The sequence below is a fragment of the Molothrus aeneus genome, chromosome 3, assembly GCF_037042795.1.
Source record: "Molothrus aeneus isolate 106 chromosome 3, BPBGC_Maene_1.0, whole genome shotgun sequence".
Lineage (NCBI taxonomy): Eukaryota > Metazoa > Chordata > Aves > Passeriformes > Icteridae > Molothrus > Molothrus aeneus.
Window position 1 is genome coordinate 101,093,938 of NC_089648.1, and position 27,292 is coordinate 101,121,229.

At 36.5% G+C, this 27,292-nt stretch overlaps 1 protein-coding gene across 2 annotated transcripts in view; it reads right to left on the minus strand.

Moving 5' to 3' along the window:
* Window positions 1-22,881: 22,881 nt before the first annotated feature.
* The window catches only part of EPHA7 (EPH receptor A7), a 163,035-nt gene continuing 158,624 nt past the window's right edge, over window positions 22,882-27,292 (minus strand). For both annotated transcript variants that reach the window (XM_066547497.1, XM_066547498.1), the window contains one exon: window positions 22,882-23,818. In XM_066547497.1, the coding sequence (XP_066403594.1) occupies window positions 23,623-23,818 (196 nt within the window). In that variant the 3' untranslated portion in view covers window positions 22,882-23,622. The remainder of the gene's footprint in view (window positions 23,819-27,292) is intronic.

Below are 27,292 nucleotides of genomic sequence, written 5' to 3' on the forward strand. Positions count from 1 at the left end.
AAGATTGTGCCTACTCCCACCACAACCATTTGAGACAATACATGTTCACAGACTCAATTTCTTCTCTGTTTCCCTTTACATCCAAGGAGTTAAAACTTATTACTGGTGAGGCTCAACACTGCATACCTATGCTCCCACTGTGAGATGGCTCAGTTGTTTTGGCTAGGGAAAAGGAGAAGTGAATCACTGCTGTGATTGTTCTTCCATTTCACATAAAGCAACCTGGGCCCACACAAGACCTAGCCAGGTTCAGCAGGAGAAGAGCAATATAGATAACAATATATCATTATTCCTAACAATAACAATTCCGAAGCGGTCTATGTGCCTTGGAAGTGCAGCAGCAGTAAATGAATGAGGCATAGTAACCTCCTCAACTTCAACCTGCTCATGATACATTCATCATGTATCACTAACTAAGAACCAGAAACAGAAATCAGCTGGGAAAAGATAATTTGATCCTAACTTTTCTTCAGATTTTGTGGGCTTTCTTGTTTTCAGATTCTGCTGAAATTGAAGGGTAAATTTCATAAATATTTTGGAGGGAAATAGCAAAACACAGTAAGTTCCTTTCCTGTTCCTAGAATTTTGATTCTATTTCCAATTTTGCTTTCATTGTTAATGTGTGTTTAATCATCATAATTCAATGGCAAAACCAGGGAAATATTAGGTGGGTTACAGAGATAGTGGAAAATCACACTTTGCTTTCTGGAAAATGAATACATTAATCATTGGATAGATGTATTTTTACCTCATTTGACTAACTCATCTCTGTGATATCATAAATATCAAAAATCACTTTTAATAAATATTTGCATCCACTCATCCATTACTTTTTCTTCTGTTTTTTTTTTCCTGTAATGAAAAGGAATGGCTTTTTCTACATTAGTCTACTTTGCAATAGCTAATAGTTCCACACAAGCCCAAAAGTTGGTGTGAGCAAATTTTATTATGTGAAACATCATGTAAGTATTGTTTTTGCTTTGCTTCTGCCTAAAGGTTACATGACAATAACATCTTTATTAAATTGAGGTGAGAAGCTTGTACATTTGTTCATCAAATGGCAGTGAAATGCAGGGATGACTTAAAGTTCATTAACTGAAGAACTGAATGTATGAAATTTACTCACAAACTACTGACTGGTTTTGGATCCAATTAAAAGGAATACTTACAGAAGCAGATCCTTCTTGTTCTGGAACCAAAGCCAAATAAATATACATAAGATGCAGGGATTAATAAGGAATTAATAAAATGCAGGAATTAATAAATTCTAATCCATGTTTCCTTGAGACAAATTGAAGAAGATTAAATAAGTATCTGTCCAGACCTCATTTGAAAAATATATCTTTGAAGATTCTAGGGCTTCTTGTGTTCCACCTACTCATATTGAAATTAAGACAAACAGAAAATCTGTTGTTTCAAATTAGTCAACATCTCCACATGATTGCACCACAAAATCTTAGCATTTCTTCAATTTACTATAGTGGTAAAACTTTGCTGGAAAGGGAACTTCACCAGACAAAGAATCAATACATATGGGTATGAGTTTTCACATATACCTGTTGGAATAGAGAACAATTTGCATGTAGAGAGCACATTGAGTGCCGTGGAGTTTACAGAGATAAATGAAATGCCTCTGTAATGCATTTGTAAACAAACCTACTTTTTATGACCTGTATGTCAAGTAGTGGTTTTAATGTAATTAAACTGATTGCAGCCTCATCTCCCTCAAATATAATTTTTATTGTGGTAGAGCATGAATAGAACAGATGTAGAACCCATAACCAATCACTTCTGGACTGTGTCTGGACTGGGAGATCCACAAGTTTGTCTGAGTTCATGGTGTAGGTTCTGGCCATGTCCACACCAACTTTCTGTAATCTGTCTTTTGCAGGAAAGAAACCTGGATATACAACACCTTGGTATGCTCTAAGCAGGTCTTCAGAGACAAACAGTCTGATCCATCAGGAATGTTTTCATGATTGTTCCTGTAATGTGGAGATCAATGAAAATCTCAAATCCACCAGATGGGCATAGTTCAAATTGTTCAGATTTCCTATGGAACACCACTTAAGTAACAGTAACATCTTCATGTCTCTAAGTTCAATTCAGAAATACAGATAACAGTACAAGCTTTCTCTCAGTTTCTTGTTTTCTCTGTATTTAAACTGTTAATATAAGGTTTTTGTATAGAGAAGAGTGTGTATGTGTTTGTGGGTGTACATCTGTTCTCTATAGGGATGCAGAAAAAAATGCTGCAATATCCATTTTTAGAAACAAAAATAGAGACAAATATCTACTACTGAAAGAAACAAATAATTTTTATCCAGTTGTAAAAAGTGCTTATGTACAGTCTGTTGCTACTCTGGCTACATTAGCTAGATCCATGTTAACAAGCTGAACAGGGCAGAGACTAGTGCAGTGGTGCTCAATCATGCATACAAATTTCTAAAAGGCCTTGTAAAGATTCATCTTTACAAGGATGATCTTTACACATCTGTGGAACCATGTACTCTTCTAATGGTGCTCATCTTTGCTTTAGACAAAAACAGTAGAAAAAATATATTTTGAAGATTCTTTATTGTCTTGTTTGTTTTCTAAAACATCTTTCCATACAGCCATCACACTTAAAAAATAGTAAATTCCTGTATTCATACCACCTTCTAGAGGTGTCAGATATAAACATTACAGATATTTTTGCACCCCAGGTCAAACCGAGAATGAGAATTTTGGATCATCTTGGCTAATATTTGCATACCTGGCAAGCTCTACTGTCAGCGAAAAGAAAAACACTCAAAACCTAAATTCCGCAAACAGCAAACAGCTTACGTTGGGACTCTAAATTAAATACAACACTTGTTCTTTCCATTGACTCCAAAGTCAGTAGGTAAGCCAAGCTGAAAGATTTTTTTTCCTGGAAATCTCTCATCATGATGCTTAACTGGAGTACCTCTGGAAGACTAAATGCCTCCTATGACACTTTTTTCTTCCTGCATAAGGTCTTTTTTGAGTTTTGTTTGAACTTATCCTCACAAACAAAGCACCAATATGCACAAGAAATAACAGTACATTTATGTTTTTATTTTTAGTAAAGCAAGAATTTTATTCAGTACAGAATAATTTGCATTTAACTAGACATGTTTATAAATATGTAAATGCCACCAACATCTCTCTTCTTATTTTTGATCTAAGATCTTATTTTTAAGGGAATCATATTGTTCCGATGCCCTAATTTTTTAGAGTACACAATAGTGTTTGCTACTAAAAAATTGGCAACCTAAAAAGAGGTTGAATGGTTGATACAGCTGTTAAATCATGTCTACAATGTACATTAAAAAGCCAAAAGATATAAAGCAAGAATTTAATTGACCAGTTCTTGGGTAGTGTGTGACATTATGTAGCTGTTTTAGCTGGCTTTGTAACATCACACAAATCTATAACTTCATACTTCATGAGTCAGAATCAATAAACCTGCCATTACGGACTCCAAAATCAATCTTGCCTTACATGCTTCCCCGCCTTTACTTCTTCCTATTTTCTGTCTACTTCCCAGCAAAACAAAACAAACTGCTCTGAGAATTTATAATCTTTTGAGCTAAGTAAAACAGATGAATTAGGAACATGGATTCTATGGGAAAAATCACTTACCATACTCTTCAGGGTTGAGTGCATTCAAGCTGGTATTCCAATGTGGCCATAGCCCCTCGCTCCTCTCCCATTATTTTAGATTATTGTGACTTAAGTTTAACATAATCAGCCTCCATTAGGCAAATGAAGATCTTCAGTTAAATTCAGAAGCAAAGCCCTAATTTATCCTTCAATGCCTGCAATTCCTCAATTCTTTCTGAGAATTCGTTTTACAATCCTGATCTCCAATATTGCGATTTATATCTTTTCCACCCTACTGTATTTTTTACCTCCCCAGTTGAGGACACCAACACTGTAGGTGCTAAACTTCATCTACTTATGTACTTAATCCCGCATTCAGATGTCTTAAAGCCTCTACCATGCAAATGTCATGGATGTCCCAGAAATTTCATAAGCTTAGTCATTGAAAAAGCAATGTAGCACACTCTTGTCATTCTAAAAATTTGACTACAGCAGTTGTGACACAAGAATAATTTATATAATGACTCTTTGACCTTTTAAAACATGCTTGATCATTTGAAATCCTTATCCTGTCAAGAAGGAGGAACAAGATCCTTCAGATATCCTACAGAGAAAGTGGATGTTCATGGAATAAATATCCCTGTTTTTTGAAAGTATAAGAAATCACTTACTTTCATTTTAAAGTTAGTATTAGTTATCAGAGAACAACTGAAAGATAATGAATGTGAATACTATTAACACTTGAATGACTAAAATAATTGCACAAGCTTCCCCTACATTTCTTCTCTAGGGGGTTTGGTTCAGTAAAAAAAATATTCTGTAAAAATATATTTATTTTGATGACGAAGTCTTGTCTTGATATTTGAATGTCTGGAGGATTAATCTCCAAAGAAGCATATGAATCATATATGAAAAAATTTCAACAGGTTTAAGTTTGATAAAAAAAATACCTGCTTGAACAGGCTAGGCCAAATCTCAAAAGCAGAGAAGAAGGGATATGATCTTTGATTTGGTTCATTATTGGTCACCAAGGCAAGTCTGCTAAGAGATCTAAGATTTTATCTTGCAAAATGAATATATAAATACTATGTTTTGTGCATCATATACTCCTGGCAGTAATTGAACTCCAACAATCTGAATACTAATCTCTTCTGAGCACAGATTTCCTGTATTTTCCTCATTATTTATTAATATTTCCAAATAGCCCAGACACTGCTCAGGATGTGGTTTAATAACCCTGGCTCACACTGTTGAGCTATTAGGGCTCTTGTAGGGAGAGGCTTTTGGCATGAATTTTGCTGTGTCAACCCACTGGGGCACTTAACAAAGATTGGTAAATGAGAAGTTTGAGAAGTTAGCAGGTGTCATGCATTTGCTCGCAGAGCTGCACTTGTTACAATGAATGTGGAATCTGGCAAAGATGTTGGCTTGAAATGACAAAGAAGAATGAAAAACAAAGAATGTATAGCACAATTATTTTTCCTGGTATTTGTTTCATAGGTTCTGGCATTCTGGCACAATTTTTGCCATTTATAGGAAAGGCAGTGCAGCTCCTCCACACAAGATGCCATGTCATCCTTAATTAGCTTCTCTGATCTTTTGAAAAGGGGATGTGGATTCTTTCCAAAATTAATAACTGTGCATCTGTTAGTATAACAGTGAGGCAGATTTGTGATCAATAGACCTACACATGTATCTGAAGAGATCAGTGGCACTGAATGAATCTAATCATGTAATTAGGAAAATTAGGCCATTCTACAAGTCATCTGTGTCTCTTTATTTTGACGGTATTTGATTCTGCTATGATATTTCAAATGATCAAAGTATTGCCCTTCCCTTCCCTTCCCTTCCCTTCCCTTCCCTTCCCTTCCCTTCCTTTCTCAACAAGAGGAAGAATGACCCTAGTCAAATGAAATTAAAAATCCCTAATTAATTGCAATAGAACATGGAGGAGAATTTTCACCAACCAGTACTCAGTAGACCAAAACCACATTCTCCTTTAACCTCTTCAGAAGCTGTTCAAATTGTAGAACTTTTTGGTACAGATCAAGTTTATTCTATTTTTGGTTGTGCTATCAAATACTAGTAATACAAGCACCGAAAGGGACGAAAGAGTGAAAAAGTGTTTCTACATTTTAACAGCAGCATATGCACCAATACTAACTTTAAAAACTGACCAGAGGGTTTGTTCTCCTATATTTGTTACTATGGTCTCTATGTGGATAAAATTGTCACTGAAGTGCATGGCCTGAGAAAGAATTGCAGAGAATTTCACAGCCAACCCACATCATTTAGTATGAATCATTCCTTTCCTGCAGAGGAGAGGAAAGTGCTGTCAATAAAATGAAGTTTTGACCTAATTCTATAGGAATTAAATACTTGTTTCATTTGGCAAAGAAAATAAAGAAGCTTGTAGATTTCAGCATTTATTCTTCACACAAATGTGCAAATCACCAGTTATTATCACCAGACTTCAAAAAATTTAGATTTTTTTCCATTCTGTTAGGAATCTGAAAAATACTCTCCAATCTTACATACATGTAGAGAAAGCAATGAACCAATATGGGCAACCAATAGACATTGAGTTTCTGAGACCTTCAGTTTTTGGGAAAAAATATTATCACAACCTCCTTTTGCACAGAGGTAATTATATTTTTCAGTCAATGAATGCAAGATAAACTGCATATGGATGTGAATTCTGATGTTCCTTGTGATTTATTTTGGCCATGGAAAAGGATAAATTTAGTCTTAAATGAATGTGCCATGTCACTAACTGACTTACCTGCTTGCAAAAAACAGTAGTTATTCAAAGGAGGCGAAGAACAGGTCTACCTGGGGATTCTGAAGTTGTTATCACTAATTAAATAATAGTATTAAGCTTGAGATATTTGTCAAATTAGAAAACACCAGACAAACAACCAAAAGGAAAAGGGTCAATGAGATAACTAAAGCTGAATTATAGGGGAGTTATTTGGTTTATTTTGCAGTACTACACAGGAGGCTTCACAGTAAAGTGTAATCTTTATCATCTTTTCACAACATGAGAAACCTTTTGTTTTTATGCCAACCCTACTGATACCTTGTGCCTTGATAAAGCCATAACTACTTTCAGTAACAGCAAGCGTTTGGCCTCTGCACATTGGTTTTTTGACCCTTTGTGGTGGCCTGCTTTTAACTTTTAACCAAGGTTCTTCAAAGCAGCATATCAGTTCTCCTGATATGCTTGGGGAAGAATCTTGTTTGGGGAAGAATCTTGATGAGAGTGAAGTTTCATCACTTTTCCCTGAGGATCTAGCTTCTTTTCGAAAATGTAAACTGTAATGCTTCACATGCTGTCCCTGGCAGGACCTTTTCTAGGCAAAATGTGAAGATTTGCAATATGAAAACTATTTCCTACCCATTGAGATTGCAGTGGCAAAGACATGAAAATTATTTCAGTTGTCACAGAAATCATACAGAGAGATTCTCTCTGCCAGTGGTAGATTCAGATTTGTAAGCAGGTGAGCAATTGCTGCTGACTTTTTCCAGTCTGCTCTGGAACTAAAGGTCAGCATGGGTTTATGTGCTACACGATACAGCTGACACCTACTAAGGCAACTATAGTGCCTTGTTTTTTTACTTAATACTTACAACTTGTAATTTCCATCTTTTATTTTTTTTTTTTTAGCAAAACAGCATCCCTGAACAACGTTATCAATAGAGGAATAATCTCTCTTTCTGATTCTTATCTGAGAGATGTTAACTTTTTTGTGCTTCCCCCCACATCATTTTGTCAATGAGCCATTAAAATGACATGCAAGAGCTTGAAGTTAGAAGTGCTCTAAATTATGTATTTTAGTGCAGCGCAGCTGCTTGGGAGATGTGAGCTTGATTTCACATCCAAATCTCATAATCCTGCACATTTAAACAGAAACCCCATGAATAGTAACTGGTAATTAATAACCCTCTCCAAATTGTCATCTCCCTCAATCCCTGAGAGTGACACTGCTTCCCCCATCGGCACAATAGAAAATGCAAGGAAATAGCAATAGAAATGTGGATGCCACTACTTTTATGCCATGTTCCTTAACAGCAAGTTACTGCTTGAAGTCCAAGAAACAGCTCTGATCATAAAATGAGTTAATATGTCCACTCCCTCACCTTGTTAGGACCCCCACTGGTTCTGAAGAATGATTACAGAACTTTACATATTTTTCCCCAAGGAAGCAGCTTTTACAGACCATAGATAAGAAGAAGAGACCAGGTCTTGATCTCATTGATCTGTGAGTCCTTGTGTTACAGTATTGGCACTAGCTCCAATGGCTGTGGTATTCTGCAACCATGCAATTAGGCTATCACAGGAGAAACTGTATTCCAGAATTCAAAATAGGCCTGGAATAGACCCAATACTTCCTGCCACTCCAGAATGAAAAAACACAACTGAAAATATGTCAAGGCCTATCCTGCTTTTCTGAAGACAAAAAAATCCAAAGGAAGCTCAAATTGATATTTCTAGTTCACTACCAAACAATTTGTTATATTGAATAATTATTCTTTGTAAATAAATATATTTGCACATTGAAACCTGATTATTACTCTTGTTTCAAGGAAAAGAAAATCTTTGTTTTCCATAGAGAGGTTGTTACATAGATTAGTTTTAAAAATATAAATATTTATTCTTGTGAATACAGATCACAAGATGCTGGTTTATGTTATTATCAGGCTCATTCTTACTGCATTGTCCCCTAACATCCAAATTTTGAAAACATTTCTCTGCTGAACACTTTAAGCCATGTACTGCTGGGTTTCCATATGTATACAGCAGTCTGCCATTGAGCAAGGAATTGCAGATTTTGGGATGTAATAAGAGCATAATGAAATTAAAGGAAATACTAAATGAAAAGTTAGTCTGTTCAGAACTGCATCATGCCCACTATATTTTATAGTTTTGGGAGAAAAATGGTGATTTGAGTAAGAAAATACATAATGATATAACATTTTTAAGAATTCTGACTATGAAAAGAGTATGAATAAAATAGATGATACTAAATTTAGCAATAACACAAAGATTTTTTGGCAAAAACTGGAGAAAAGAAACCCTTTAGGAATATTTATCACTCCTGTTTTATTTTTCATTACAAGGTCTCAAAGAGCTTTATAAACATCAATTAGATCACACTTGTCTCCTCATCTACTTCAAATGAGTAAACTGAAGTTCAGAGAAATTAAAGGGCCTCTCTATTATAAAATAGTAAATCAGTGGAAGACCTGAAAACATAATTTGAGGCTTGGATGAGAAGACCATATTATGCAAAATTTTCATAATGCAATAAAAAATGTCTTAAATATCATGGAGATTGTTTGTTATAGAGATATAATTGGATCTAATCTAGTGAAAATTACATTTATATTCTAGTGGAAACAAAATTTGGCTTTGTGATGGAAGTATTCAAATCACATTTGAGACTGTTTTCCAGTAATAACATGCCTGTTTGTGGGTGAAAATAGATTCTTGAAAATTGTTTGTACATCAAAGAATGAGTGAGAATTTATGGTTTTATATACCAGTATCTATGTATATGTATACCAATATGTTTATTTTTATATATACACATAGCAAATAAAATCACATTATTAAAGCTACAAATGCAGGAGGAATGGTGGGACTGAATATGTTACCAGACCATGATAATTTTCATGCAAAACTACACAAAATAAAACCAACAAATTTCATCAATTTCTAATCTTAACCATGAACACAGAGTCAGAAACTAATGTTACATTATAAACTGAAAACTTATTTCAGTTTCCAGACACATGAGCAGTTGTTTTGTAATATCAATGATTTTTTTTTTTTAGAATGAGCATAATTTCTGCAAGTAATGGCAAGTAATGGCCAAAGTTAAGGCAATGAGATATATTTAGGATATTTATTGTTTTCTATACTGACAACAGTAAGATCAACTGAAACTTCTGGTGAACTTAAAACAAAGGTTTCAGCACTTCAAATGGTTCATGATGTTTTTGTTCTTGGAGATTTATTTGACTATATTATGTCTGGCACTAGCTGGTGAGCAACTAACAACATAACACAGTGGTGACTGCATGATGCTGTCTCTGCTCTCACTGTGAGCTGGGCAAAGATTCCTATTTCATATATCCTTAATGATTCGTTCTAGTGGTGGAAAAAAATCTGAACTTGTCACATACTGGCAACAACAAAAGCAGTATTCATCCAGGAATGTTTCTGTCTTGTTAGTTTTGGAAAGTTATCTGTGAAGCTGGATGTGTAAAGCGCACGTCTCGGTCACTGTGTGAGTTTATCTCATCGAGGCCTCCCAGAGCCACCTCAGCACCCAAGTGTCACTAGCCTTAGCTGCAGATACCAGTTGAGGATTTTGGTGTGTGATATTGCAATCTCCTTTACACCTTGTCATTTCTATCTTTCACACATTTTGCTTGTTTCATAGCTCGGTAAAATTCCAGCTTCCCAGGCAACTGCCAGCTGCAGCTGCAATGTGGCTGGCACCTTCTCTCTGATCCCACTGCAGGCAGTGAAAAGTTTCTCACTGATTTCATCAAGAACTGGACTAAGAGTTCTGTGCGGAAAAAGCTCCTTCGAGACCGCAGTCTGTAATACTCCAAGTAAATTCCTCTGCCATACTCTTGGCCAGATAACAAGCTTAAAATCAAATTCCTGCTTGCCAAACCCAAACAGCTGAACACAGGCCATTTCTGATCCACCTGCAAAACTCAGCAAAAGTCAGTAAAATTGCATTAGTAGAGGAGAACTAACAGATGTGTTGTTTTTTCATTTTGCCTTTCTTTGGGGTTGGCTGCAAGTCTTTGCCTATTTAATCAATATTACTATAGTTTATTTGATGATATCCAGAGGAAAATGTTGGTTTATTCAGGATTCTCAGGTGAGCCTTTTTCTACACGAGGCAGAAAATACATTTATATAAACACATATACAATACATACAAATGGCAGTTCTTCCATTTGCAAAGAACAGGGAAGTAACATCATAAGAAGGTATTGGAAATTCTCATTCTGAAATTTACTCTTTTTGCTCATGTGGGTATAGTCTCATCTAACTCTAAAGCAGCTGCAAGCTTACGCATGTCACGTGGAGTTAATCTATAGCCAGGAGAAAGAAAAGCAATGAATCTGATTCTAAAACAAGCAAATCAGGTAAAAGGAATGACTCACTTTCTAATGAACCTTGTCTCTCTGCATTAATTATAGTATCTAAATAATTAATTTAGGTTAGACATATATATATTCTCTATCCCACTACTAATTTTTTCTTCAAAAGTTAAATAAGGTGTATTTTAAAGACAGATTTTAATCAATCTTTGAATACATAAATTTATGTATATGACTAAAACATACATAACATGAAATACATAATACAAAACCACATATATAGATGTGTAAATTCACATAAATTCACACATGCATAAATTTATGCACATATTACTACCACAACTCTTGCCTTCATATACATGTGATCAGGTTCCTTAGATGTCTTTCCAAAGGCAGTCATTCTGTTCCCTTAAATATCACTACATAACCTAATCACATCTCCCTGTGGTCTCTAAGGTATTTAATTAAGGAAATTACATCAATAATTAAAAAATAGTGTGGCCAATTTGAAGCTGTTTCTTTTTTATTTGATCTCCCTTAAAAAAAAAAAAAAAACAAAAACAACCCAAATCACCACATTTAACACATTTGTTTGCCTGTCACTGTGTTGTCTTAAAAAATAAAACCGTAGAAAGATTTCCTTTCAAATATCCATTATTCAGTACAAAAAATAATTAGTTGCTTCTTTTAATAGTGATTTTAATAGCTAAAATGTCATTTTGATGGCACCTGTGTTTTAAAACAGCCATAATAAGGTTTTAAAATTCATCTTTTGTTGGAAAAATTCTCATGAGAGTGGAAGAAACAGCTTATTATTAGGAACATAGAGAGGGACAGTAAATGCACTGTAAGATTGGAGTTGTCTTTATTTTCAAATTGATGTTAATTTTGCACCAGAGAAATATGATTCAATTCAAAATTATTTTATTCAGTTATGTATTTGAGTTAGATTTGAATCTGACAAACCAAAGAGGTGATGAGACACTACAGTTATAATCTCCTATAAATGTATTTAGATTCAAAGTCTTGTATCCTTTTTGGCTTGCATTTCTCCTCCAGATAAATGCTAACCTTTTAAGAGATTGTTATCATTATCAGTAATTGTTAACAATAATGTTGTTAATACTAATTAGCAAAAATGCTGCTACACACAGAGAAAAAATAGGCATAGCTAAAAATACAGAGGAGGTGCTTGTTAGGAAACTGATCAAACAAACTTAATTATGACCCCCAGATAAAGGGACTGCCATTAAACCATTAAATTATCACAGATAAAACAGACGCTCAGGCACTGTCTGATGATAAATCACAGCTAAAAACAGCAAGGAAATCAGAGCTTGAACTGCTAATCCTTCTGAGGTTTGTGATGAGCACCAGTTCCCCTACTGTTTTGCATCTATTTATATTGCACTTCGAACCCCCAAATGGCGTCTGCTTATCTGCAGCTCTAGATAATTTATGTCTATTGGTGTGTCACCTCACAGCAGAGGCTGTTATCAGAAAAGAGGAGTTTAGGAAATCTGATCCCTTGAAATGCTAATCCTCTGGAGATTACTGAACATAAACGAGTTTTCTGCCATGATTTACTTTTGTTTATTAGTAGCAGAGATTAGTACTTGTGGCTTGCCATTTCAGACAACTGCTTAGTTTGGGAATAAAGTTATCACTTAATGTGCAAGATTTTCACATTTGAAGTTGTCCTGAGTATAGCATCCAAAGAAGAGATAGTAATTTTTCTTTATATGTTGTCTCTTAAAAAGATTTGTAAATGTTTTTTAGCACATGAAAGGCTGATCTTAAATGCCTTGTTCCTTAGACCCTAATCCAGAAAAACACCTACCTACAATTCTGTGCAATTTTAATCATGTGGGTCATCATATAGTAACTTTGATGGGATATTATTGTCCTTATATTCTAGCTGTACTTAAGCACTTTGCTGGATCACATCCCAGCAATGAGATTCTCTCTGGTTTCATTCAGCTATGAAGGCTACACTCCGTGCTGAAATGGTTAATGATGAGAAAGGATATGGGAGTAGGAATTTTATTTAAATGTTTTGTTCCCTATCTTAATGCTGTTGAACTGCTAAGAAATCTTATCTTTCAGCATTTGATGGGGTTATTTGGTTGGTAGCTAAATGCCACGGGTTTTAGTTCTACAGACTATTCCTGTATGAATAACTCCCAAAACCATCAAATCCAAACATGCCTATTAATGTAGTTTAATGAAAGCTTGAACTGCAGGCATATAATGCTGCTGAAAATACGTGGGCTAAACACATAGCTGCTAAGAGTTCTCAATTTCCTTTTTTGTTGTTGCACTCAGGTTCCGTAGTCATAGTGGATGAGATCACACCAAGTGACATGACTGATTACCAATTAGCCAAGCACACTGATGGTAGCTGTTGGTGGCAGCTACTGAGATACAGTACTATGTGTCAAAGAGATAAGGAGATGCAGGAAATTAAGTTGACCTTGAGATTTCATTACATTTAACGTCACCTAATGGCACTTGATATTTTTAAATCCTGGTTACATTCACCTCATCAACTCCATTCCATCTGGTAATTATTAAAAAAAAAAAAAAAATTTCAGAACTTGTGCATTGTTTATTTCCAAGGGAATACTTCACTATAAAAGGCATATGAGAGCAGTCTGGAGGGAAGGAAGTGGTGAAACTAGTCCCTGCTATTTTTGAGGGTGACAGAGGGACAATTTCATTACTTTAAAGCACACATTTTATAATTTTGAGGTTATTTCTTAGGTCCCTTGTGGGAATGCTGTTAGTCATTAGTTCTGCTAACCTTCTTCAAAAGCATGGAAGTGAAGAGGTGGAAAATAGTGCCATCACCAAAAATAAAAGCAAAGAATGGACACAAAAAGGCAAGTAAGAATGCAGATTACATCTCTGAGTGTTTGTTTTTGTTGGATTTCACATAATTACATCTTTATACACAGGAAAGTTTCTGTGAAATTTTGATTCAGATATTGCACAAAGGCAAAGGTTTGCCTAAATTATTTTATTCTCAACATATCTCTAGTTTCTGAGAAAAGAAACAAAGATAAGACCTTTTGACAGGCTTCTCTACATCTATTTGTGAATGTGTGTTTGAAGATCTGTGTGCACTCATGGGTAGATAGATAATAATTCTGGTAAATTTAGAGACAGAGCTTTTAAGCGTTCACCCAAGAATTTTGCCTAGTTATGGAGAATAAATTATGGACAGCTCTGGTGATAATCAAATTGTGATTACAAAAATATCCAAATCTTTCATTTTTATTCACCATCAAAATGAATGTACAGTTTTCATGCCTGTACAGATAAAATATAATTCTGAATGGACTAATGTGACAATTTCTACATTTTTATTTGGCTGAGATGAATAATATTAATATGTTCATCTAGCTCTAAACTTAATTTGAATCATGTACAAAAACCTGCACTTATCTTATTGAGTGAGCCTTGCCTACTTTTTCTATAAGATAGAAGCCAAAGCTATAAGTTGTGTTTTCAACATACATTAGAAAACATTAAAATATGAAGTTTTTAGAAAGAACATGCTCCATATATTTTTACTAATTAATTGGCAAATTCTCAACAATATAAATAATAAGAAATTTATAACAAGAAAACTGTATATCTTGAACTGCCCAAAGAAATTTCTGTTGACTCTAGCAACCAAGACCTACTATAGTAATGTTTGAAATATTCCTGTCCAAATTGGTATTAATTATGGTTGACAACAATGCATTTTCTAAGTTTCCCTTAGCTGAAATATTTAATGATGCATATAACCAACTCCTTGTATTTATTAGAAAAACCTGCCACCAAACTGACCATCTCGATTTGTTTTCCTTGATACTTCAGCTTTGATTAGAATGGCTGTCCACTGGTTAGAAGTTCATTTGTAATATTAAGGTTGAGAGACTTCCCTGGCTATTCATCTACACCAATGCATGCAGCAATGAGCAACAAGCAGGAGCTGGAAGCCATGGTGCAGCAGGAAAACTATGACATAATTGCTATCACAGAAATCTGGTGGGAAGACCCACACAGCTGGAGTGTTGCAATGGATGGTAAAAAAACCCCAAAACCTTCAGAAGGGGTAGGCAAGTATGGGAACATTTTGATTGCCTAGAATTTAATGATGGTGATATTAGGGTTGAGCCTTTACAAGTGAGGATTGGAAAAAAGGCCAACAAGGAATATGTCATAGGAATCTCTTAGAAACCACCCAGCTAGAATGGAGAGGTGGATGAAATAATTTGCAAGCAGAAGTCTGTAAGAGAAGTCTCACATGGCTTTTGTTCTCATGGGGGACTTCAATTTACCAGATATCTGCTGGAAATATCTGAACGTTACAAGAGAGAAAATGGTCCAGAAGTTTACTGGAATGTATGGAAGATATTTTCCTGACACAATATCTGAATGACCCAAAAAGGGTCCTGTTGGACCTGTTTTTTGAGAACAGAGAAGGACTTTCAGGTGATATGATGGTCAGAAGGCTTCTTGGGCACAGCCATCATGAAATAATAGAGTTTTCAATCCTTGGAGAAGTAAAGACTGGGATCAGCAGAGCTTGGCCTTCTGGAGGGCAGACTTTGGCCTTCTTAGGAGCCTGGCTGACAAAGTCCCTTGGGATGCAGTCCTGAAGGAGAAAGAAATCCAGGAAAGCTGGATGTGCTTTAAGAGGGAAATCTGCTGCCACCTGCCATAAGTTTTGGAGGTGAGGAAGAAGACCACCCTGGCTTAACAGAGAACTTTGAGTGGGAGTCAGGGAAGAAAGAGAGTTTATAACCTTTAGAAGAAGGGCAGGCCATTCAGGAAGACTACAAGGATGTCATGAGATTATGCAGAAGGAAAACTTGAAGGGCTGAAGCCCAACTAGAACTTAATCTGGCTAATGTCATAAAAGATAATATAAAATGTTTCTATAAATGCATCAGCAACAAAAAGGAGGCTGTAGAGAATTTCTATCCTTTAAAGGATGCAAGGAGAAATATAGTAACAAAGGGTGAGGAAAAGTTAGATGTAGTGCCTCAGTCTTTAATAATAAGAGTAATTTTTAAGGCACTGGGGGGTAACTAGTCCTCTGAGCTGAAAGAAAGGGATGGGGAGCAGAACGAAGCCCCCATAATACATGGGGAAATTTTCAGTGTCCTGCTACATCACTTGGTGAACACAAGGGTTACAAGGCCTTCATGGGATTCACCTGAGGGTACAGAGGAGATACTAGAAGAGTTCACTAAGCCATTTTCCATAGTTTTTCAACACTCCTGGCTTGGCAGGTGAGTCCCAAATGACTGCAGATTAACAAATGGGACACCCATCTACAAGAAGGGCTGACCTCAGCACTGGGGAAGGTCTTGGAGCAGATCAATTTGAGTGAGATCACATGTCACATGCAAGACAACCATGTGTATCAGGCCTAGCCAGCAGGGGTTTAGGAAACACAGGTCTACCATGACCAGCTGATTGCCTTCTGTGACAGGGTGACCAGCTTAGTGGCTGAGGAAAAGGCTGTGGATGGTATCTACTGTGAATTTAGCAAGGCCTTTGACACATTTTTCCACAGGATTCTCTTGGGGCAACTGGTTGCTCCTGGTGTGGAAGGTGTTTGCAGTGTAAAACTTGCCTGGATGGCCGGCCCAGAAAGTGGTGGTGAATGGAGTCAAATTCCATTGGCAGATGGACTAGTGACATTCCCTGGGGCTCAGTGCTGGGGCCAGTTCTGTTTAATCTTTATCAATGATCTCCATGAGGAAATTGAGTGCACCATCAGTCACTTTGAAAATCACGCAAAGTTGGGCAGGATTGTTGATCTGATGGAGAGTAGGAAGGTTCTACAGAGGGATCTGGACAGAGAGGATCAATGGGGCAAGCCTAGCTGTATGAGGTTCAACAAGGCAAATTTCTTGGTCCTGCATTTCAGTCACCACAAACCCATGCAGCCCTACAGGCTGGGGCAGAGTGTCAGGCAAAGCGCCCAGCAGAAAAGGACAGGAGGGTGTTGGTCAACAGCCAGCTGATCATGAGCCAGACATGTGCCCAGGTGACCAAGAAGGCCAATGGCATCCTGGCTTTTATCAAAAGTAGTATGGCCAGCAGTGATTGTCCCCCTGCCCCTGTCACTTGTGAGGTGACACCTTGAGTACTGTGTCCAGTTCTGGGTGCCTGACCACAAGTACATTGAAGAGCTGAAGTGGACCCAGATAAGGCAACAAAGCTGGTCAAGAGTTGAGAGAACAATTCTAATGAGGAGCAGCTGAGGGAGCTGGGGTTGTTTAGCCTGGGGAAAAGGGGGATCTGGGGGACCTTATTGTTCTCTAAAAATACCTGAAGAAAAGTTGTAGTGACAGGAGGCTGGTCTCTACTCCTGGGTAACAAGTGGTAGGACAAGATGAAATGCCTTCTAGTTGTAACAGAGGAGGTATACTTTGGGTATTGGGAAAAATTTCTTCATTAAAAAAGTTCTCAAGCATTTGAAAAAGGAAGTGGTGGAATCATTATCCCTGGAGGCATTAAAAGATGTGTTGATATGATGCTTAAGGACATAATCTAGTGTTGGACTCGGTGATACTGGGTTAAGGGTTAGACTCAATCTAACCCTTTTCCAAACTAAATTATTCTTATTCTATGATTCTTTTATGTGAAAGTGCAAACATATGTGTATGCCTTTATAAGAAAGAAAGAACTCAAGCATAATATAAATCAAGGTCCTAAAATGTCAAAGAAAATTCACTAACTAAGGCTTTTCCTTTTACTTTTAAAGATGCCTTTTTATATTTCTTTATTTTGTAATAAATGGAGAATTATGGTATTTCAGAGGTTTGGAAATCAGTACTTTCAAAAAAGTTAGAGTCCCATAAATGGCTTCAAATTGAGATCCCAAATGTTTGAAAACCTTAGGGAAAAGGTATGTTGTAGGAAATGTTTTTCCTTAAGAGAATTAGAAGAGGTTTATTTTTTATTTTTTTTCTGAAGAATCAATCTGTCATTTATCACTTCCTAAATCTGGGTTTTGGAATAGAAAAAAAAGATTGAAACAGGTCTTTCAATAATGTTAGTGTAGTTTACAGTCAAAACACAACTAAAAATATTTTTCATGAGTAAACCTGCAACCAACAACCAATGAAGTCTTCAGTCATGAACTACATAGAAAGAAAAGAGGTAGAAAGGGCTGGTGACATGGGCTGTGAACAAGGAAAGGGAAATTTTCTAGGATCTGGTGTGGACATAAAGTATCAGAACTGGCACAAAATCATCACTTAGATGTTTTTGGACAAGTTTAAAAACACAGGCTTCTACAAGTTCCTTCATGTCTCTAAGTATGTGAGGCCTCGAAAGAGCTTTACTGTTATTTGATGTCAGTGCATAAAAACACACTTCTGTGCCATTTTGGCATTATCTACAAAAAGCATTGTGCCTGCCCAGTACACACCAGGAAGGACAGGCTGAACTGGGATTTGTTATGAATTTTTCCTTAATCCCAACTTTCTGTTCACTGTCTTTTATTGTATTGCTACCTGACATCCTTACTCAATTAATAACTATCAATTAAAAAGTAGAACCCATTAATGTTAATATCAGCAAAACAAAAAAAGCTGAAGCACTGGAGAGACTGTGCCAACAGATAAATCTAACTATCTGAGAAAGAAAATAATTACAAATGTGTGAACTAGCCTGTATTAATATTGATACATAGATATAGATGACAGAACGTTGTATTAATGTAGATGCATAGATATAGATGGCAGAGATAAAGATAGCAGTCATTCAGAGCTTGTTCTTTTTTAAAAAAATCACAGGGCAGATTGATTTGATAGTTTGCAGAGTCTTAATTTTTGGCTTATTAGTTCTCAAAGTTCTACTGTTTCAGACAAGGATTTACAGGCACCTAACATGTAATGGAACAGATGGAAATTCGTCATCCCAAACCTCCTCTGGTAGCTGGTTCACTTTTGTCACTGGCCAGATTAGTATAGCTATATGTTTTGATAGAATTACTTTTATAACTACAGAAAAATAAGCACAGTACCTAACTGTGGTGTTTGGGGTTTTTTGTTTGATTTTGTTGTTGTTGTTGTTTAGTTTGGGTTTTTTTGTAGTTTTCTTAATATTGGCAAGTGAAGATACTTCTAAAATATTAAATAAATAAATAAATAAATATGCTCTCAGTTCTTTCTCTCAAATATTCAGCATGCAACTCAGCTTGAGAAACACTAAATGTCAGTCATGGTTCCTTTCTCCCACTATCTAAGATTTTTGGTTTGTTATGAATACTTATAATTCATAGGGTCTACTCACCTGTCTACATTTACATACTGTCAGTATTCACATGGTAACATGGGTCATGGCACAACACTTGTGCAGACCAAGCACAGGTTTTGGAGGATTGCAAGAATGCCATTTGAGCGAAGGTTATATATGGGTTATATAAAGCAAGTCCTTTCTCACAAGCAAGTTTAACAGGTCTGCAAAGCTGGGATTCAAATTCTTATCACTGCTTTCACTGGTGTTGTAACTTAGACCCCAGCTTAGACTTGCACTTAAACAGAAGTAGCTAAATACAGCTTTGAGTGCTCATGCTGACAGGGTAGTTCCCTAAAGTCTACTCACTTGTTGCCTAACCCTGAAAGTTCAACATTCACTGTGCTAGAGGAAAAGAAGGATTGTGACCTCAGCATTGTGGTTTGGTTCTAGAGCTCACTGCAGGAAATAGTGCGATCAACAACAGCTGCTGTGGGAGAGATGCTGAAAGTCTTACCTCACAGCACCTTACAGTCCCATGAGCAAGGCAGTATTGAAAAATATACCAATATCAGTACACCACTCTCTGGTTTAATTTAGCCCATCTGGATGTTTCTTCTGTTCACTCAGACTGTTCCCTGCTCAATATTAAAGAGTTGGTGGAGGTTGTTGCTTAACACCCAGGTTTTCTCTTTTAGTGTAGAGGGATATAACAATCTGGGCTTTTGCAAGGAGAAAGGAGATCTAAGAGGCTAAAGGCATTTCTAGATGCAGTTTATGGACCTAGCCCTTAGCAATTTTTCACTCTGAAGGTTGTATAACCACTCTGTCAGAACCAGGAGGCAATAAGAAGGTCTAAAATCTACTTTTAAGGTTTCTAGTTAATAAAACACAAATGACAATAGTTTGAAGTCCTCCCTCCCCCAACCTTAAAAACATAGAATTGAATTATAGCATAGAACATAGAAGTGAATTATAGCAATTGGGTACTTAAGTGTTTGCAAAGATTCCTGGACTGAAGCATGAAATAAAACAAAGGATTTAAGCAAAAGTACTTTTATTAGTAGTAAAGGGAAATGTGATATCTAAGAACTGTCAGATGAGAAAGTTTGATACAAAATGCTTTTTGTAAGTTAAATCAGTAAGGAACTGCCTGGAAAGAACTGCAAAATGATTTCACAATTTTCAATGCCCTTGGCCATGAAGGAGTGATGAAATCTGATAAAACAGAAAGAATTGAACAAGGGGTAAATAAGTCTAACTCTACACACACAGGCAGGAACTACGAATTAACTATTGCTTGAGAAGAAAAAAAATAAGGAATTAACATCAGACATCTCTCTGAAAACATCAAGTCAAGCACCCAGTATCAAGTAAAAATGTGAAACAGGATATTTGGATGATTAAGAAAGAAACTGTAAACAAAATAGAAAACATATATATATATATATCTCACAGTATAAATACATTGTATAGCTATATCACTGTATAAATACATCATACACTCTTATTTTGAATAATTCATGCAGCCCTGGTCATTCTACTTCAGGAGAAAGAAGGGCACGACAGAGAGAGAAGATTGACAGAAGAAAGAAGTAAATTCACAGAATATAGGACAAATTCAGACTACTCATCATAGTGCACTGCCCTGATTTGGGAAGTATTTGAACTGTACATAATGGATATAGAGCCCTGAAGATGTCTGGAAGTGAACAGCTGAAGGTTTCCCTGATCTGCAGGGATCAGTGGAGGCCTTATAACAAGACTGTACCCCCACCAAGGCACACAGCCAGGTACACAGGGCTGCGTGGGCTCGTGGCTTGAGTCAGTGCAGCTATTCCTACTTTATGCACAACCAAGTGTCTTCTTGAAAGAGCTGACAGACAATATCAGGGAAGGATTGTGAGGAGAAGTATAGGCAAGGTTAGAAATTAATATATAGGCAAAATAACCATGCTGTCCTTCAGTCTCAGGATACATTATAGTAGTTTGTTATTTTTTTTAATCTTTTTCCTGTAACACCTTGTGGCTACTGAGGTAGCTGGTATTAAATCCCTTCCCAAATCATGCATCCAGTTCAGTGTCTGAACCCAGAAGGTAGGTCAAACTGCATCAAACTGCATTCCCCAGAGGTTATGTCACATTTCCCAGTGGAATTCCCTTTTTTTTTTTTTTTTTTTTTTTTTTTGTATCAGAGGGTGCCACACAGCTGAATCCTCTCTCAGCACCAAAAGTTAGGCAGGTATGGATAACCTCCATATCTGCTATCATGCCAGAAGCAGTGGCAAAATTATGCAAACTCTGGAGCTTGGCTAAATAAAATTAGTACAAATATTACCTGTGTTTTGGTATTGCTTTATGTTGTGCCTCTTATTGCAAAAAGTGGTATGCAACTGAGTAATGGAGTTCTTTCAAATATGTAAAAATGAAATGCAAAAAATCTATATTATGGGGTGATATTATGACACTACTTTGCAATCCCATTTTTTTAATGATAGGTGGATTGTTATAAAACTTTGAGCTACATTTAATTGAAGAATTATTTAGGCAGAGAAGATTTTGGTAAATTGACACCATGACTGTAGGATTTAAATCTGTAGTATTATTTCGATGACAGTGGAGAGAAATTACTGAGGTGGGAATCACTCTTCAAGCACTGCTGAGCATTGAGTTTACTCTCTATACCTCATATGTTCTTAAGTAGCCAAAGTTTTTACACTGACAGAGAAGGTCTTGTAAACCTCATTGCTAAAATGGTACCCTGAGATGACAAAAGCTTAATTAACTTAAGCAAAGTCCAAATTGAAGAAAACTAAAAGAAAGTGCTTGGCCATTGCTGGCATTTGGGAACCCAATAAAGCACCATTTACCAAAATCTTCAAGCAAATGATAGACAAATCCAACCAGTTAAGGATTTTTGGTAATATTTCAGCTATGACTTTCAGTTGCCTCCTCCTCACTCAAACAAATTATTTTAATCTTATCCAGAGTCATCATTCTCAAACAAAGCCATTGTCTCCATGAGACAAGTCATTCCACTGCTAGAAGAAACTAAAAATGGGCGTCATATTGATAAGGTGTCACAACAACCAACTTGATATCACTCTGGTGTACATTCAACATGAATGACTCATGAAAAGCTGTGTTACCCTGAAGGAGAAGAAAAATTTACCCAGTTCTGTCCTCTAAAACTTACCGAAAAATATAATGCGCAAGTACTTATAATAGCCTAAACATCAATACTTTGCAGTCAGAAGTACCAAGTGAAAAGTGTCTATATATGCCAAGGTAATAGAATACTTCATTAACAGCAGTAATCTCTCAACTGTCATACCAGTACATCTGCTAAGCTATAACTACGTTCAGAAACAGTTTCACTGAAGACAGAAAGATCTAAGCCTTTCCAGCATGCTTTCTGATAAACCTTTCCAGGCAAAATGGAAGAGCTTTGAGGAGGATTTAAGTGGACACATAGTCTGCAGCAAAAAAGCGACTTCCTGTAAGTAGATCCAGATAAAAATTCTTAAAGTAGTTGGCAAAATGCCTTTTCTCAGGGAGACATAGAAACTGGCTTTGCTCTTTGCAGACTAATCATTAGACATGTCTGATCACAGAAGCAGAGGAGAAGGAAGTGAGGAAGAGATTAGACTGGCCACTTCTCAGCTTTCTTACTCCTGAAGAATTCTTATCTTGGAAATCAGGGTATTTTAAAATGTCTGACAGACCGAACATGGCAATTTTCCTGTTTCCTTCTAAAAATACCAATCTTCTAAAAAAAAAAAAAAAACACAACAGAAAAAGCAGTCCTACATAATTAAAATAATTTCCAATTTTATCAGAAATTTCATGAAAAGTTATAATATGTATTTTTTTTCCACAATGAGCAAAATCCCCTTATATTTTTCTGTAATACTGAAATTATTATTTTCAGCATTAAAAAAAACCACTGTTAAAATGTCCTTCTTTCCCGTTTCCATTTCACTGTGAGTGGTATAATTTCTTTCTGTTTTAGAATGAAAGGACATTTTAAAATGTCCAAGATTGGCTGGAGTATTATAATTTTGCTGAATATTTCTCAACAAGGCCTATTTGTAAGCAGAGGCAAAGACTCACATAGATTCATCTGCAGGAGTATGACTAACAGAATGCTCTCTGCTTCTTGCTACCATGAGGAGTATCAGTAGGGGTAAATCTGTATCATCACAGCTTAAACTTCTTCCCCAGCAGGATCTTTGGAAAAGATTATTTAGCTGCTTCTCCTTCTCCTTTGCTCTTCTATATACATATTTTATGTATAAGAGGGGAGCTAGAAAGAAGATGGGGAAGCAGGGTTATGTTAGCGTGAGGAGCTTCCAGGGCAGGATTCCAGGGCAGCTTTGCTGGCTCTTCTCTCCCTAGCAGCATCACCATGTCCTGCTTCGCCATCCTCCTGAAATCATCATGCTCTTCAGATGTGGTCTTTCATCCTTGTCATTAGTCATAATCCTCAGTTTGTCAGATGTGTGTTCTGGCCTCTCCCATACACCTCTGTTTACTCTTCCTCCTGTTGCCAGTCTGTTCCTCCCTTCTTCTCCATTCCTTTCCATGCTTCTTTTCTACATTTCCATTCTCTAATCCCAACTACAGTCCTTATGGGCTTTAAAAAAATGCCTCATAGCGTTCACTGTGCCTCCAAACCAATCTCATGATCTTATGGTTATAACTCTTGTTTTGCTTCCCCTTTCTGCTTCCTTTGTCTCCTGCCATTATGCCATTTCTATTCAGGCTGTCATCTCTTCTGGAAAGGGATTTTTCTTGTTCTCTGTTTTGCAAAGCACCTGGCATGTTTTTGATTCTGTCAAACAAATAATAACAACAGATATGAAATTTGCAGTGCAGCAGAATCCTGATATTAGGAAGTAATAGAGGCAAATTACACTATCATTTTCATTGCCATGTATACACCACTATTTGACAAAAATTCTCATTGACTGGATAAGTAAACATCAAAAATTCTCAAGCAAACACCTCTAACATGAAGGATATGTAGTTGTGTTTCACGTTGGATCTCAATGAGCCACAGGGTTATACTTGACAATTTCAGTATTGGAAACAAAGGAAATAAATGAATGAGGTGCAGGTTTTCAGATGGGTATTAGGGTATAAAATCAAGTACCAGGAGAAGATGTAAATAACTGTTTGAAACAAAGAAGCAGGACAAGGGTGGAATGGGTATGTTCAATTTAACTCTGCATAATTAAAAACATATACAAGGTAGATAGATTCTAGCCTGTAAGCTAATAAAAGTAGACTCTCCCTTAGCCCAGTGTTATCAGAAGCTCTTGGTATGGCTGAAGAATCTTATAAAACATTTTAACTGACTCATCTCAGTCATTATATGATACTTGGCACTTGAAGACAATGCTTATGTTACTTGTGCTGCTTAAAAAGCCCCAACAAAAAAAACCCCAGAGCTGGAAAAAAAAAAGGAAATAATAAGACGTGGATTTTACTGAACATTCAGTGACAGACTAGTAATATGAAATCTCTAAACAATATAGATTTAGCACTAATGGATGCAGGCCAGGACTGAATGTAAATTATTTTACATATGGCTAGAAATCTCTTAACTAAATTATTTGCAAATTCCTGGGAGAAAAGTGATTTGTTATAGACATTGAGACAAGCCAATGTAACACTAATACTAAAGAAAAATAAACTAGCAGAGGAATGTCCCCCTGCTATACCAACCAATATACTTATAGCTGCTTCCAAAGTAGTATCTGTCATTCCAGCACATGGATTATATTATATTACAGTGTGAATCAAAGGAAGAGACTCATTCAAGAGAAGAGTGGTATTAACACATCATTGCATGACATACATCTCTGTCACCAAAGTGGAAAAAGATGGGAGCAAGATGTTTTACGATAAACTGAGAAGAGGATCTGATATTATTAATAGCCATAATATCTGAGGCATAACAAACAAAAAGAAGAGCTAGAAAAAGCAATCTGATGGAGGGACAGAAGGTTTTCCTCTGTCTCTAGTGAAGTGTCCTAGGGACTAATTTTACATGAAGGGAAGGAATTAACTAAGCTAAACCTCATTTCTATTATACTTTTTTGCACCTGCCCTTTGAAGCCCTAGTAATGCATGGAATGCATGAGAAAAGAATTCATCAAAAAGGCACTCTGAGGAGAAATCTTTTCAAAATGGAAGAACTTTATTACTCTGATAGGTCTTTTTAGTATTTTGAAGACAAGTAAGCCTTTGAATTAGTAAAAATGATTGACATGTGAATTGATTCAAAGCTAAACGTAAATGGTAGTCAAAAATGTCACTTTGATGCATAGGTATTTAAAACCTCAAGTTATATTTTTATTGGCTCTCTCTCTCTCCTGATATTTTTTGGGCAGCACCAAAACAAAGGTCTCCAGATCCAGAGATTCATGAAATAGGGTACAGGGCCACCCTGGACTGTGGCATAGCTTTACTCTGGACAGCCAGTAGTTCTCGCTGCCCAAGTACCAGTTTCACCAGAGCAAAGCCGAGGTGCAATAATAGCATGAATGAAACAAGAATGAAACATCAACAAATGGGAGATGTGGATCCCTGTGCAACACATGGCAAATGAATGAAATAATTTCCTTGCATCACTAGGACCCAGCTACTCATTATCATAATGGCTCGTTTCTAGCTGCCATGCTGTCCCATATCATTCCAGATTTGAATTAGACAGTCTATCTCCCTGGAAAGAGATGGAAACCCAAAACAGTATGGAGAAACTAAAGGCCACTCAAAGACGGTAGATAAAGCCTCTAAAGTGAGGATAGGGCTTCAGTTCTTGGTTGCTCCATCTGTATGGCTGAATTCAGCACTTATTTATCCAGTCTCTGGGGCAAGCCAAGGCCACATCCAAAATTAATAATGAGAGAAAACGTGCAAAAGTTACTACCCACACTGTGACTTCCACAAAAAGGAAACCCCATGAGAGCTAACCCTCCGAGTGCCCTGGGTAAGCTATCATGTATCCCAACACTAAATCAGGATGTGTCAGGGATTCACAGCCCCTAACCTCTGAAATTAGATCTCTAAATTCATCCTTTCAACAGCAGATATGTGTAAAGAAGGATCAAAGAGATCACATGCACGTTATCTAATAGTTGAGCAGTCAGAATGATATGACAAAGTCTGGTGCCTGCAGACTGAGATACTAGCTCTTCTAGGAAAAGAAGGCCACTCAATGTCTTCTGAGAAAAATCTCCATTTTACTCAGAAAAACAGTCCACTCATTCCCACAGAAGTGTCATAAACAAGATTTTCTGAGGAAGAAGGAGGGGATTTCTGAAAAGGAAAGGCGCATCAGGAAGGGAAGGGATGGTACAGTACAGCAAGTAACTTCAGAGGCAATTTTTGACTAGGCTTATCCTAACCAACCTTTTCCCAGGCAAGTAGCTGCAGCTCAAAGTGTCTGGTAACATATGAATACTAATATACGAGTCTCTCCTTTCCCACAACAACACTTTTTAGAACTTGAAAATATCATGTTGGCCTTCTTGTAATACCTTCCCACAGCATAGTAGTGTAGAGTCAGTCTTAGTCTTTCTATGCCTTTCTCACCCAAGAGATATGCAACATTTCCATAAGTTCCAGAAAAGTAGGCCATTCATCAAATCACAGGAAAATAAGGTGAGCGTTATCCATAAGGATGCCAGATAGGTATTACATGTCTGTCCATCAACATCCTGAACCATGGATAGCCATGATTCAGCTATCAACAAGCATGGAGGGAGTCAGTCTGTTGTCTTGCTCTGGCATTTATGCTAAAAAAGGATAGAGAGTGAGCCCAGTAACAGCTGGATGTCATCTCTGTGAGATATCTTCCTACTTGCAGCAAACAGCTTCTACCAATTTACATCATATTCATCTGCTTACTAATGCTCACTGACTTTAGCTAACAAGGACTTCTGCCACAAAAAGGTGCTTTAAATTAAAAATAATTGCAACAACACAATAGACTTTAGGTTTAAGAACTGTCAAATATAATATATTGTTTTGCAAAAGTATGCTGCAATGGTTCAATGACACATTTGCACATACATAAGTCTTTGCTAAGATATCTGGCTTCTTTGTATATATATATATGTGCATATATATATTCTGCATGTGTATGTATATATTATATATATATATGCATTCTTAATATAAATTTAATATATTTTTGTAATCTTAAATTCAAACAACTTGACAGCATCTGATATTTTAAAAAAAAGATAAATTCAGCTTTGCACAATCCTATTCAAAATATACAAGTGTAAAAATGGTA